The following is a 14,696-nucleotide window of genomic DNA, read 5'->3' as shown; positions in this document are numbered from 1 at the left end:
CATACATCACAACGCCAATGAACTGACCTCACACTGCCACAAATACAAGAATGTGCCTATACATAAACCAAAAGGAATATAGACACAACCTCAGGGCCAGCTTTGTGGGTGCAAACGGTGTAACAAAGCCCTGTGCTTCTTTAGGTTTTAAACACCATACTGAAATTTCTAATATTTTAACAAGAGCACCGTCATTTTTTTTGGTACTGAGCCTCACAAATTCTATAGCTGAATTCTACACACAGTCCAAGGCACCAGTTTGGAGAAGAATATTGACTATACAATTGTTAAGTCTGAACAGCATCAGGCCTTATTCTTACCATTTTCTAAAAAGCCCATAAGAGGGTACAAATTCAAGTTTGGGGCTCAGTTTGCAACAAGATAGTTAAACACAGTACAATGATTCTAAGCTACATGCAAAGGGAAAAATAGCAATGATTTCCAAAATTTCTGCAGATTTCCCCCAAGGTTTGGATTGCCAATTCATGACCACCGTAACCAGATGTTAAATCCATCTAGACAACCACCAAAATGGCTGCTGAACTTGAAGATGGCTCAAAGCATTAACTTCTAGAAAACCTCTAAATCACATTTCCAAAGTTTAAAAAAGGGCATATTGAGGACTTCTTAGGAATCAATCACTCTTTCCTTGGAAGGATGATTATGACATTAAGTCTTCAATTCACTTAAGTTTAGCAGTGCAAGGGTAAAAATAACCCATTAAAGGCCTTGACAGGGCCTCCCTACTTAAACTCCTTTGTTCAAAGGAGTAAGAATTAGGATTTTTAAAATCAATATAGAAAGTAAAGATTCAAATGGAAAACAAAATTATTTCACAAACACAATGAACATCTTAAGGATGTATTAATGGAGTTGCACAGTGGTTGAAGGCCAAGTGTTCAAAGTTTATAGCCTCACCCTCCTTGTCTTTCCTGAAATGTTACAGAACTGGTACTTTGCACAAAACAAGGAAAGTCAGTGCAAAGAAAAATGAAATGGGAGGGACCATTATAGTTGATTCTGAGTACATATTTTGTGCAGGCAAATAACAACAAAAACTGATCACAGCCAAGGGACAGTCGTACATGTTGGTTTTATATTACCCTTACAAAAGTTAAAGCAGTTCAAAAACTCCATGACCACTTCTGAAGCCATGTTAAAAGCCATTTATTTCAACAGCAGCAGCCATTCAAGGACCAACAGCTCTTATCTCCACTGACGAAAATGCCTAATATCAAACCAGTGAAGAAATGCCAAATTTGTCTCCTATCAGCTGTGACTACTGCCAATAACCTTAAATAAAAGAATCACAAAATCAACCTCAAGACAACTTTTAAGTTTGTCAGAATCCAAGGACTGTTGCACTTGAAATTTCTAGCTTGTAGCCAAAAGACACTTTAATCAAAACAATGTTACTGCAACCTAGAAAACAACGAAGTCCAAAACAAACTTTTTCCACATAACCATTTTAACAAAATACCAAGTTAAGAAAATTATAGCTTTTTTTCATTTGACATTCTAGTGATGACACACACCCAGCTTCAATCCTGTGCATTAACATTTGATTAAAAATGGTCTCCCTCTCAGAAATGTTTTCTCTGTGGGTCAGAAGTAAGTATTTCTAAACTGGAGTGATATCAGCAATAACTATGCTTTTCACAAGTTTGTAATATTCCAATCTTGATACAAGAGGCTTCATGTGGTTACTGCTGTTTGTAATTCTCATTTCTCTAGAGGAAGTTAATCATGAAGGCTTTAAAAAGACAATAGCCTCCTCTGTTCTAGTATGTCAAAGATTTGTTTTATGTAGTCATTACAGCTTATCCACAGAATCCCAAGAGTAGATTACTAAGACAAATCTACTGCAGCTTTAAAGGTCAAAGTATCTAAATAAAAAAGACTGAAAAAGAAATAAAATATAGAAATCAAAGCTTTACTGAAGAAAATACATGTGTGTATAGCTTGTGTGCTAGGGATTGAACCTAGGACCTTTCATCTTTCTTGCAATGTTTTTATGTGTACATATGCACACACTAGTGTGAGTTGGGGCATATGTGTTCCATGGCACCTTTGGGTGGTCAGAGGACAATCTTAGGAGTGTCAGCCCTCGCCTCCCACCTTGATTAAAGTATAGTCTCGTTTTCACCTCTGCATACACCAGTGTGGCTTGTGAACTTCTATAAGGATTCTGCCATCTCTTTGCAGGATTACTGTACTTTAGCTGTGAGGATTCAAGCTTGCTGTACAAGTCTTTATGCTTGTACAGCAAGCACTTTTACCTACAAAGCCAGTCCTTATTTTTTGTTTTTTTTGAGACAGTCTTATGCAGCCCAGGCTTGCCTAAAAATTCTCAATCCTCTGCCTTCACCTCCCAAATGCTGGGATTACAGGGGTATGTCACCATACTTGGATTCTTTTTTTCTTTTCTTTTCTTTAGGGGACGTGTATATATGAAAGAAAACACGACACATGGTTGAACACGCTTCCTATGTATTATAGTGGTCAATATTCAATCTAAGGGAAAAATCGCACAGATTAAAGAAAGGTACATTTCATAAAGACAACTTCAGCTGGGAGCATGTCTTTAGCCCTTGGAGGGAAGTGAATCTCAAGGCCAATATGGTCTAACATAGTAAAAGCCCAATCTCAAAGGGAAGGAAAAAAAGGCCAGACATGGTGGTACATGCCTTTAATCCCAGCACTTGGGATGCAGAGGCAGGTGGATCTCTGTGAGCTGGAGGCCAGTCTGATCTACAGAGTGAGTTCCAGGATAGGCTCCAAAGCTACACAAAGAAACCCTGTCTCGAAAAACCAAAAGAGAGAGAGAGAAAGAGAGAGAGAGAGAAAGAGAGACAAAGAGAGAGAGAGAGAGAGAAGAGAGAGAGAAGAGAAGAGAAGAGAAGAGAAGAGAAGAGAAGAGAAGACAACTTCAAATATGGAAAGCCATCCTACACAATAATAAACCGACTCAGCCAAATACATAGCGATAAAAGCACAAACTTTCTACTGCCTATAGCAATGACTAGAAAGCCTCACAGGCTGTACTGCTGGGGATCAACAGCAGTACTTTAAACATAAGTGCTTTTGCATAGCAGGACTTGCAAAATAACAGCTCAATTTCCAACAGGAAAATATGAAGAATACTGGGCAGTAACTTCACTGAAATTGAAAGCAACTTTACCTCACCAAACCACAATGCAAATTATTGCAGAGAACCAAGAGAGGCTTTCTATTAGACTATACTTGCCCTCTAGGCCTCAGTTTTCTGTCAGCAGCAATCTGAAATTACTCGGTGATGATCATTAAATAATAACACATGGATTAAAGGCTTAAAGAAATCTTTGCTTATACAAATTAAACTGACTGCTGCTAAACTAGGATTTGAAAGTAAACTGTATCACTGACTTTTCTTTCTTCCTCAAACTGGGCACAGTGTTTATTCACCAGTGCAGCTGAGTCTTGCCTGAGTGGCAACTGCCCCACCACACTACTAACTCCAAACACCCAACTTTTCTTATTTTTAAAGATTTATTTATTATGTATACAGTGTTCTGCCTACATGCATGTTTGCAGGCCAGAAGAGGGTACTAGAACTCATTACAGATGGTTGTGAGCCACCATGTGGTTGCTGAGAATTGAACTCAGGACTTGTGGAAGAACAACTAGTGCTCTTAACCTCTGAGCATCTCTCCAGCCCCACCCAACTTTTTTCATTCTGAGGATTTTAAGGTCTCCAATTAATGTAAGACATTATTACTGTTATGATTATTTTGTTTTTTTGAGACAGTTTCTCCGTGTAACCCTGCCAGTCCTGGAACTCGATCTGTAGATGAGGCTGGCCTCAAAGAGATTGACCTCCAAAGTACTGGGATCAAAAGTGGGCACCACCACAGCCCAGCGGACAACATTATTTTAAGATGAAAAAAAACCATTCATGTAAAAATGGTTCCCAATTGTTTTTTTCAATCCAGTACTGTCTGGTGTCAAACCATTTGTTACTTGTAACGTCTCCACTTAAAAGGGATGCTCAAGTTATGGAAGTCACCTGTCACACCAGCACTTGTCTGAAGCAACCTGGGATATATGAGAAACCCTGTCTCCCCCCCCCCCCAAAAAAAATAAAATAAAATAAACCTTTACTTTGTTCCTTTGAGATACCTTGGAGCAGGGAGCAGGTAGTCAAGCAAAGAGCAAGGTTCAATGCCTAACAAGCGCAAGGCCCTGGGTTCGATCCTCAGCTCAAACAACCAACCAATATCTTAACCCAGGACCTTCAATGACAGGAGTTGAGCAAAACAGCAGCACAGTTCAGGTGGGGGTGGGGGTGGGGGGGACACTTTCCATGCATCTTGTCTTAAAAATGGGCAATACTGATTTCACGATAGCACCACCAAACAAGCTCTGTGTCATTTTCCAAGGGGAAAGTGCAAGTGACTAGGTTTTTACAAGATCATTAACAGAATATCCTAAAATGCTGCTACACAGGTAAAATTAAACACAAAATACATGCTTGGTATCAAAGAAGGAGAAGAGGAAGATCAGGAGTCAGGAAATGGTACATGGGATGCTATCACTAGTGCTGCCTTTTTAAGCTCCTGTCTGACAGGCTGCAACTAATGACACTTGGAATGGCAGAGACTGGAGGTAAAGACAACTAATTATTCCTCATATTCCAGGAAGCATTTTCTCAGAGAAGATTGCAGATTGGAAAATCTGCTTTGATTATGCCAGCCCAATCTCTGTGATCTATTCAACTATGGTTACCATGAAACCAATCCTTTTAGGGTTTAAGTACCTCTATCTGCCATTTAAACTTTCCAAAAACTTAGGATTTTCTGACAACACATTAAATTAATGCCTTTAATCCCAGCACTCTGGAGACAGAGGCATTTGGGTCTCTTCCATAGAGGCTACTCTGGTATACACAATGAGTTCTAGGACACTGTTACATAGTGAGACCATCTCAGGAAGATGTCAAGGTGAGATCATCTCAAGAAGAGATCGAGAGAAAGAGAGAAAGAGAGAGATATGAACTAGTAACATTTTTTAAGATCAAACAAAAAATTTTCAACCTCATAATAAAAACAAGAAAATTTAAGAAGCCATACATATGTCTTTAAAATTCACACACTGAATCTAAACATTACTACAGAAAAATTAACCTTTCTCCTATGAATCACTTTATTCCCAATCCAATACTACTAATTATTTAGACAGCAGAGTAATTAGTTTAACCTGTACATGGGAGCACTAAAACAAGAACATTTTAACATTCAATAAAAAGATTTACTGCACACCTGTAATTCTGAGTTACACCAACAAAAATACACTGAGAGGGAGGAGCACCCACATCCATGGCAGTAGGCCAGGGGAATATGAGAACCAGTTTGGAAGGCTCCAAGTAAACCACCAGGCTGGCTCCACACTTAATACAGGACAAAATAGTAAATTGAGGTGATCTGCTTCTACATCCAGAAACGTCATGCCTGCTGCTGCTACCAGCTTCATGGCTTCCAAAACTGAATTACTGAATGATAAAGCAGTAAAAATATCACCTACTTTATCCATCATGTCCCAAAACTGGTTCACACACTCCTAAAAATGAAAAAGTAGTTTGGCCTGCAATCTCTTACAAAACTCTAACAATTGCATTTTCAAAGCCACATTTCTGGTTCTTGGAACTACTACACCTTATTATCAATGGAGATAGCAATTCAGTGGTTCAACCAAATCACTAATTCGAATGAGATCCAACTGTACTGTACAGAAATTCTAAACTTATAGTAAAGCAGCAGTCCCAAGGAACCAAGAACACTGTATCTGGGATGCCACATGACACTCCCTTCAGACAAAAGAAACTTCACTCTTGCTCTAGGAGGATTGGCAGGAATGATTTGGCTGATCAAGGCAGGAAAAAACAAATCTCACACCAAAACAGTTTTTCATCTGTTTATCTGAGAAATACCACATGAAAGCAGCACATGTGACTGTGAAGGTTCACGGTGCCTAGTGCTTCTTGCATGTCATGGTCAAGTAAGTAATGGGATAATGATGGCAGTGGCCACTCAGTTTCAAAACTCAATGCTGGGGCACCAGCACACACACCAAAGGGCCATCCAAGTGGCATCTTTGTCACTAGAATTAATCATTCAACAAATCAAGCTCAAATCTCTCTTCATTATGAATGCTCCAGAAAACCAATACCTTTCAGTCCTTCAGAGACTCCATTAAGGGCAATTTGATCCTAGGTTCCCTTGGAGGAGAAGAGGAGCTTCTTATCTACCTTATCTAAACCAGGACCCAGCAATCTCTTCAGTCCTGAGAGCCACCATCAGGGCTAAGAATCAGGAAGGAAAGGAGGACAAGAGCAAACAGAGTGCAGGAGAGAGCGACGCACCACAGAGGCAAGGTGGTCCCCTCAGACCTCCAGGTGACAGAGGCCCTTGGTCATCTGACCTGTCTTAGGCCAGGATTTGGATGCCTGGGCCGGGACACCATACACCCTCACAGCACCACATGCACATGATTTGAGCTCTCCCACTGCCCATCTCTCTCTTTACTTCAGAGCAGAGCTCAGTTAAAACAGCAGATCCCGTTACAGAGTTTAGAGTCTGAGCAACAGACATTCTAGGCACCAAATTTTGATTCCAGGACACCCACAAAAATTAAAACTATCTCTTAGCCACTTTAAAAAAAAACTCAAAGACAGAATTAACACACACACACACACACACACACACACACACACACACACACAAACTATTGTGGGAATTTTGATAAATTTCCTTAACATTAAAAACAGTCCCTTCAAACCTAACTGAAGCCCCCAATAACTGTACTAAGCCAGTAAAATTATTTGTAGGTCAAGGGACCATATAAATCACCCCATTTAACATGTGAGCGTGAACACAAAAAAAGGTGGAGGGAACTAGGGGTAGCTCTAAACCTGAACAGAACACATGCTCTTCCTAGAGCAGCTTCCACTGACAAAAAATCCAGATTAGCCACAGAGAAGACACACCAACCTTCTTACCCTACTCCACCACCAGTACCATTACCTTTTTCTTTAACCAGGTCTTTAAGTGACTGCCACTTCACATCAAAAGGTATGTTGGTAATGAAGGCTCTGTATCTTTTAGTTGGATTGGTATATGGCTCAAAGCGATTGCCTCCCCTTTTTAAGTTTTTCTCCTTCCTCTTCTCATTCTGAGTAGGTCGTTCTCCTTCACTGAATTCAAGAGAAAAAAATTTCTATGTTAGTGGTATCTGTGGTACCAGGTTTATAATACCAGACAGTTATGTATGACACGAGGACAATGCTGGTTTTGATTTGGAACATTTCAAATGAAGGTCTTCACAGCAGATATTTGCAATTAATTATGCATTCCTTATAACCTAGACCCCCCCCCCCCACACACACACACTGGTAATAGTGCACATGCCTATAATCCCAACCACCAAGAAAAAGGAGGCAGAGTCAGCCTCACTTAAATGAGAACAAACACACCTACCTATCAAGAACCCATGCTCAAGAGAAATGTGCAATCCTAGGCTTAATTAAGTATGGCTCTTCATGCTACATAACACAGAAGGAGGGAGTATGGCCAACTTCCCAGGCATGGGGGGTGAGGGATGGCAGAGGGAATCCATCACCTAAGTTTGCCAAACACAATACTATCTGCCAACACATCTCTAAATGTTTCTTGGCAAAAACAAAAGTTCTTAAATTACACATCAATCCACTTGTCACCATTCACCAGAGGATCTATGGATAGAAATGTACTTAAATATAACTTTCTTTTAAATCCCAAATATTTAAAGGTTTACATTAAAAAACATCAGTCAGCACTGGGAGGTGGTAGCACACACCTTTAAGCCCAGCACCCAGGAGGCAGAGCCAGCCTGAGTTCAATGCCAGCCATGGCTACAAAGAGAAACCCTGTCTCAAAAAACCATTTAATTAAAAAAAAAAAAAAAATCAGTATAATACTTCCAGTCTGTTTTCATAGACTGGTCAGATAAACTACATAATAAGTAGAGCACACAGGTAGTAAAGTATCTAGCCCATATTCTCCTGATCCACCCACAGCTAAAAGTAAATTACAACCACAGCAGCTGGGTGTTTGGTTTGAGGTTAATCAGAGCACATTACTCACCATTGAGAAGCAGCTCACTGAGTTTTACTACTCAAAGGGTAGGCACAGCACCACTGCACACAAATCCTGTTCTGGCCAATCTCTTGCTAATTTCCTCATAAGCAAATGGGGTTTGAACTACCTCTTGTTTTCAGCTTTTCAAAATATTGGCCTTTCTGAACATATATTGATTACCAACTATATTCAGAAAAAAACTCCTCAAAGAGATCTTACTCATACTCAAATGCAGATTATGTAACAGGTAGTATACCATAAAGTTCATCTTAATATATCCAATGCTATTCTTCTCATTTGCCATAAGACTAATGATTATTTCCCTCCCAAATCCTTATAGTAACAGCTGTCTTTCAAAAAGTATTTTCACTGGGCGGTGGTGGCGCATGCCTTTAATCCCAGCACTCAGGTGGCAGAGCCAGGCGGATCTCTGAGTTCAAGGCCAGCCTGGGCTACCAACTGAGTTCCAGGAAAGGCATAAAGCTACACAGAGAAGCCCTGTCTCGAGAAAAAAAAAAGTATTTTCTTCCACACATATTGAATGTTTTGCCTGCATGTATATTTGTACCATGTGCTTGACTTATGTCCAAGGAGGTCAAGAGAAGGTGTCAAATCCCCTGGAACTGGAATTACCGACAGTGTGAGCTGCCAAGTGGATGGTGGGAATTAAATTCAGGTCCTCTTAACCAGCAGTCATCTCTCCAGATCCATAACATTTAATACCAAAACCACGTCTTGCTTAAGCAGATAATACAAATGTATTCACAGAAAGATTTTTGTTTTCTTGAGACAAGGTCTCACTATGTAGCTTTGTGTGTCCAGGAACTCTACCTCCTAAGTGCTGAGTTATAAACAGGATTTTCTGTTTTGTTTTAATTTTTTCCCCCAAGTGTTTCTCTGTGTAGCTTTGGAACCTATCCTGGAACTTGCTTTGTAGACCAGGATAACCTTGAACTCACAGAAATCCACCGGTCTCTGCCTCCCAAGTGCTGGAATTAAAAAGGAGTGCACCACCACTGCTCAGCTTTGTTTTAAACTTTTGTGTGTGTATGTTTGAGTGTACATGCTGCATGGAATGCATGTGGTGGTCAGGAGACAACTACTAGAAGTTGGTTTTCTATATCACCATGTTTGTCCTGCACCTTTAACCACTGTGTCTGAGTCATCTTGCTGGCCCTTTGTAGGCATCTTTATCATAAATACTCCAAATCTGGAAGATACTGAAAATGAGATTGATAAAGTACCTGCAGCAAAAAGAATCTTCAATTTTAAAATAACAATTCAAGGCTATCTGTATCAATTTTTTTTTCAAAAAACTTAAAATTCAGTCGGGTTGTAGTGACACACATCTTTAATCCCAGGAGAAGCAGGTGGGTCTCTGACTCTGAGTTAGAGGCCAACCTGGTCTATGGAATGAGTTCAAGGGCAGCCAGGGCTACACAGAGAGACCACGCCTCAAAACAAAAAGGAAATTTAGTTTACAAGCATCATATAAAAGTTTCATCTATAAACTATCTTTGTAAATTAACTCACAATGGATTTCAATCTGAAAAAGCAAAACTGACAAAACTGTCTTCAAAATTAAAAGTATCTGCTCTGAAAATAAGTAAGCTAGGCCTGGTTGCACATACTTTTAATCCCAGAAGGAAGAAGGCAGGGGCATGTGATCTCTGTGAGTTGAGGCCAGCTTGGACTACATGAGAACCTGCCTCAAAAAAAGAACCTGTCAATGTTTGCAAAAATGGTAGTATCATTTTACCAAGAAAATGTCCCCAAGTTCCTTTTTCTCTCTGATGATACTTAGCATGGTCATTATTTAAGTTTACCTATTATGTCAGGTATTTAAATGGTATCTTGGTTTTATTTTTCCCCCTAATAACTCACAGTTCTGGGGTTTTATTTTATATGTGCATATTTGCAATCTATATTCTTTGGTGAGATTTTCACAAATACTTGTCCTCCCCTGCTTAAAGACAAGGTCTTATTCTACCCAAGATAGCCTTAAACTTTAGCCAAGGATGATTAATTCCTGCCTCTGCCTCCTTAGTGCTAAGATTATAGGCCCACACCACTACACCTAGCTCTTCAACCATTTTTAAAAATCAGGTTATGGGCTGGGCGGTGGTGGCGCACACCTGTAATCCCAGCACTCAGGAGGCAGAGGATCTCTGTGAGTTCGAGGCCAGCCTGGTCTACAAAGCAAGTTCCAGGACAGCCTCCAAAGCTACAGAGAAACCCTGTGTGTGTGGGGGGGGGGGGATCAGGTTATGGGGCTGGCAAGATGGCTCATTAGGTAAAGGTAAAGACACAGTGTCAGGCCTGGTGATCCAAGCAAGTTCAGTCCTCAGAACCCACATGGTAGAAAGCACAAACTCCTATAAGTTTTCCTATGACCTATGCATGCATGTGTGCATGAAAAATAAAACATTTGTAATTAATTTATTACTGAATTCTGAGCCCTTATTTTACTTTATTTTTAGACAGGAACTCTAGGTTGCCCAGGCTGGCTTAAACTGGCAGTCTTCCTGACTCAGCCTCCCAGGCAGATATTCTTGTTATCCTGTATTCATTGCACTTCAGGATGCTTAGTGGCAGTCTTAACTCTACTCAATAGGTAACAGTAAACCCAATCCCCTAGTTAAGAAGATTAATGTCAAAAGTGTCTCAAGACATTTCCAAATGTCCCAAAGTTAAGAGAGGGTACACCCAGGGAGAATTGATCAAGGTGCCAAAAAGGAAGAGCTGTTAAAAGTGTTACAAAGCGGGGTTAGTGATTTAACTAGAGAACAGAAGAGCACTTATCTGGCAAGCACAAGACCCTGTATTCAGTCCCTAGGACAAGGAGAAAGAGAATGAGAAGATGAAGATGATATATAGCTCTTGGCTCTCTCTACCTACTGAGTGTTGGGTGTATACCTGGTCTAAACTTTACACTTTCTTCTTGTTTGTCAAACTTTCCAGCATGTCAGTGTGTTTGAGTTGTAACGTTAACATAAACTAACAAATATGTAATCTTTCAAAGAACCTGCAGACAACACAGGCAGCTAATCTATGTACTTTACCTAACTGGCTCTCAATCCCAAATTGCCAAGAAAAACTAGATTCTGGCACCCAGTTACTCAAAGTTCCAAACAAGCCCAATAAAATAATCTTTTCTAATAGTCTAACAAACTGTTATATCTCATAATATTCTAAGACCTAAAATATGTTAGATTTCTGCAAGACACTAAATCAAAACACCCATTTTATACAACTTTGGGACTTATCACATCATTGCTCTACCACATTAAAATTATACTATATACAAAGGTCACAATTTATATAGATTGAGAGCCTTTATGTAAATTTATATAAACCATGAAGGACCACTCTATTCAGTACACTAAAACAGTCTCAAGCCCAGCATGGTGGTGCATACATTTAATCCCACACTGAGGTGGACTTCTGAGTTTCAGGCCAGACTGGTTTATATAATGAGTACCAAAAAAGAAAACAAACCAACAAAACCCACTCAGAAAAAAAAAAAAAAAAAAAATCAAAGGGCAAAGTAACAGCAAAGCTCTGACAGCACACACTCAAATAACAGAGCCTCCTATTCTATCTCAAGCTAACAATCTAGTGTGCCTTTTGTCTCCCTAGCATCTCTTATGTCTTCATGACACTCCTATGCATAATTACCACTTATTCTATTTTTGGAATTTCTCAATCAAGAGAAGGGTATAGTTTGGGAGAAAAATCTCAATACCTTGAGATCTGATCATGTCTTCAGAGACAAGAATCCATTTTCCCTCCTGAAAACAACCTCTTTCATAAATCAATCTTCACAGACATCTTTTCAATTCTGACCATTTAATGGAACATTATTCTAGCTACAGATTCTCCACTTAACAAACCACATAACTCAGTCCATTTCTAGTGTGACTTTTTACTAGCAAACCAACATAGCCTGTATCCATAGCAACACACAGGCTTGCTGTGAGGAGCAACATGAAGGATGTGTAGTAGTATGTGCCTGTATGCTCAGCATCCAGAAAGCAGGGGCAGAAGAGTATGGAAGTTAAGAGGCCAACCAGAGATACATAAGATCTTGCCTTTTAAAAACAAGCCAGGTGTTTGTTTTTAAAACACCACAAGTGGTGGTGGAGCACGCCTTTAATACAGAGATGCTTGGGTGGCAAAGGCAGGTGGATCTCTGTGAGTTCAAGGCCAGCCTGTTCTACAAAGCTAGTTCTAGGACAAAACAAAGACAACATAACCAAAAGCAGTTTGGGGCTTTTGAGAATATGCTTTTTCCCAGCTCACTAGTCCAGTTCTATTCTCAGCAATGTTTCTCTTTAATAATAAACAGTCTCTGCCAAGCATGGTAGAAAACACTTTTAATTCCAGATATGGGGTGGTAGATGAAGGTGGATTTCTGAGTTTGAAGTCAACATGACCTACAGTAAGAACCTGTCTCAACAAAAACAAATAAGCAAACTGTCTCTATTTCTACAAAAAAAAAAAAAAAAAAAACTAAGACCAAAAACAAATTGGTATATGTTAAGTACAAAATATGAAAGGACAAGTACTACAGGTAACTAAAAAGGGCCATACATCGAATAATACTCTTTATAAGTGGAGGCTACTACCAAGTTACAAGTACTTAGAGTTAGCACACAGCACACCAATAATAATTTTGAGAGATGTGAAAAGGGAGACCTATTTGCTCCTAGCCTTTTAGCACTGCACCCACTTGGGAGGTTTTAAATAATTTCAACCAGTGTCCATCAGAGGGAAAAAAAAAATCTAAGCATTGATCCCACTATAAACTACCAAAGAGACAATTCAGCTTTAACTCTAATACTGCAAAACAGAGTAATATGAGAGCTCATTTGGGAAAACCTCAAGGGGGTGGGGAGTGGGGGGGTAAAAGCAAGCTTTTCTTTGCAGGCTGGCATCTGTTTTCCCAGTCATGAAAAAAAATTAATTAATTAAAAGGGTAAAGTAACAGCAAAGCTCTGACAGCACACACTCAAATAATACAGAGCCTCCTATTCTAATCTTGAGCTAACAATCTAATGTGCCTCAAAAATCCTTTTCACCAAATATACAATCACCTTTTAAAGTACAGCAAACAGAGCAGGGCATCTATCATCACAGCATTCAGGAAAGGGAAGCAGGGAAGCAGCAGGATCCAAGGCCAGCCTGACCTACAGGGTGAAATGCTGTCTCAAAAAACCCAAACAATGGGTCAGTGGTTAAAAGCACCCATAGCGCCCAACCTCCTTTAACTCTAGCTCCAGGTGATCTGACACCCTCTTGCTGGCTCCAAACACTCACTGGCACTCACCTGTGTGCATACGCGGAACATTTAAAAAAAGTAAATAAAATGGTCTCTACCATCAAAAACTAAATAAATGGACTAGAGAGATGGATGGCTCAGTGGTTAAAAATACTAGTTGTTCTTCCAGAGGACCTGGGTTCAAGACCCAGCACCCACACAACAGCTAACAATTGCTAATAACTCTAGTTCCAGGAGATCTGATACCCTCTTCTGGCTTCCATGGGCACTGCATGCACATAGTGCATAAACAAACATGCAGGCAAAACATTCATTCACATATTTTTCCCTTTTTCTTTTCTTTTCTTTTCTTTGTTTTTTGAGTTTCTCTGTGGGCTGTCCTGGAATTCACTTTGTAGACCAGGTTGGCTTCAAACTCAAGAGATCTACTTGCCTCTACCTCCCGAGTACTGGGATTAAAGGTGTGTGCTACCACTGCCTGGCTCACATAATATTATTTTCACACAATATTTTTAATAAAAAAATAGAAACCAGGTGGTGAGAAGATTCAGTCGGCAATGCTTATAAGCATGAAGACCCAGGTTTGATTCCTAGTCAAAAAGTAGGGAGGAAGCACTCTTCCATTCTTCTAGAAGTTTTACTTTAAGAATTTTGTTAACACACACACACACACACACACACACACACACACACACACACACACACAAAACTGTTCCCCACCCGTACTACAAAACTGTTTAAGTGCTGCCCCTTTCTCAAGTATCCTCCATTAAGCCAGTCTCAGACCACTCAGGTTCTTTCCAACACTATTTTATCTATCTCTGAAATTTTCTATGCACATAGTTTGTCAAATGACTCAGTCACAAGATATCTATTTAAAATGTACAGTGGAAAATTTGAAAACTGTACTGCTATACTGAGTTCTATAACAAATTCAACCTTTCACCTATAAAGGTTCTAACAGCACCTTTTCATCCTATAACTTTTCTTAAAGCCCTTCAGATAAGGCCCTCAAAAATCCTACAAAAGCCAGAAGTGATAGTGCATGCTTTTGATTCCAGCAACTGAGTGGCAGAAGCAGGGACATCATTACAAATTCAATGCCACCAAGGTCTACACTATAGACTCTACAGGCTATAGGCATCTATCTCAAAAACTGGGGGAACAGCAAAGACTGGAGAAGGAGAAAGGGAATCAGATCCTACAAGACATCTCTAAAACAAAGGCTGAAAAAAGTGAACACAGGACTGACTGGAGGTGTAGCT

General features: G+C 39.8%; 1 protein-coding gene across 2 annotated transcripts in view; it reads right to left on the bottom strand.

The window, feature by feature from the left end:
- Positions 1 to 14,696, bottom strand: part of Hnrnpm (heterogeneous nuclear ribonucleoprotein M) — a 62,645-nt gene that overhangs the window by 30,375 nt on the left and 17,574 nt on the right. The window contains exon 3 of one of the 2 annotated variants that reach the window (XM_036171188.1): positions 7,059 to 7,228. In XM_036171188.1, the coding sequence (XP_036027081.1) occupies positions 7,059 to 7,228 (170 nt within the window). Of the gene's footprint in view, positions 1 to 7,058; positions 7,229 to 14,696 lie in introns of those variants that run through there. The other variant, XM_036171189.1, reaches the window with a different exon arrangement.

This window comes from Onychomys torridus, chromosome 21, assembly GCF_903995425.1.
Source record: "Onychomys torridus chromosome 21, mOncTor1.1, whole genome shotgun sequence".
Lineage (NCBI taxonomy): Eukaryota > Metazoa > Chordata > Mammalia > Rodentia > Cricetidae > Onychomys > Onychomys torridus.
This window is presented reverse-complemented; position numbering and strand designations above follow the sequence as displayed.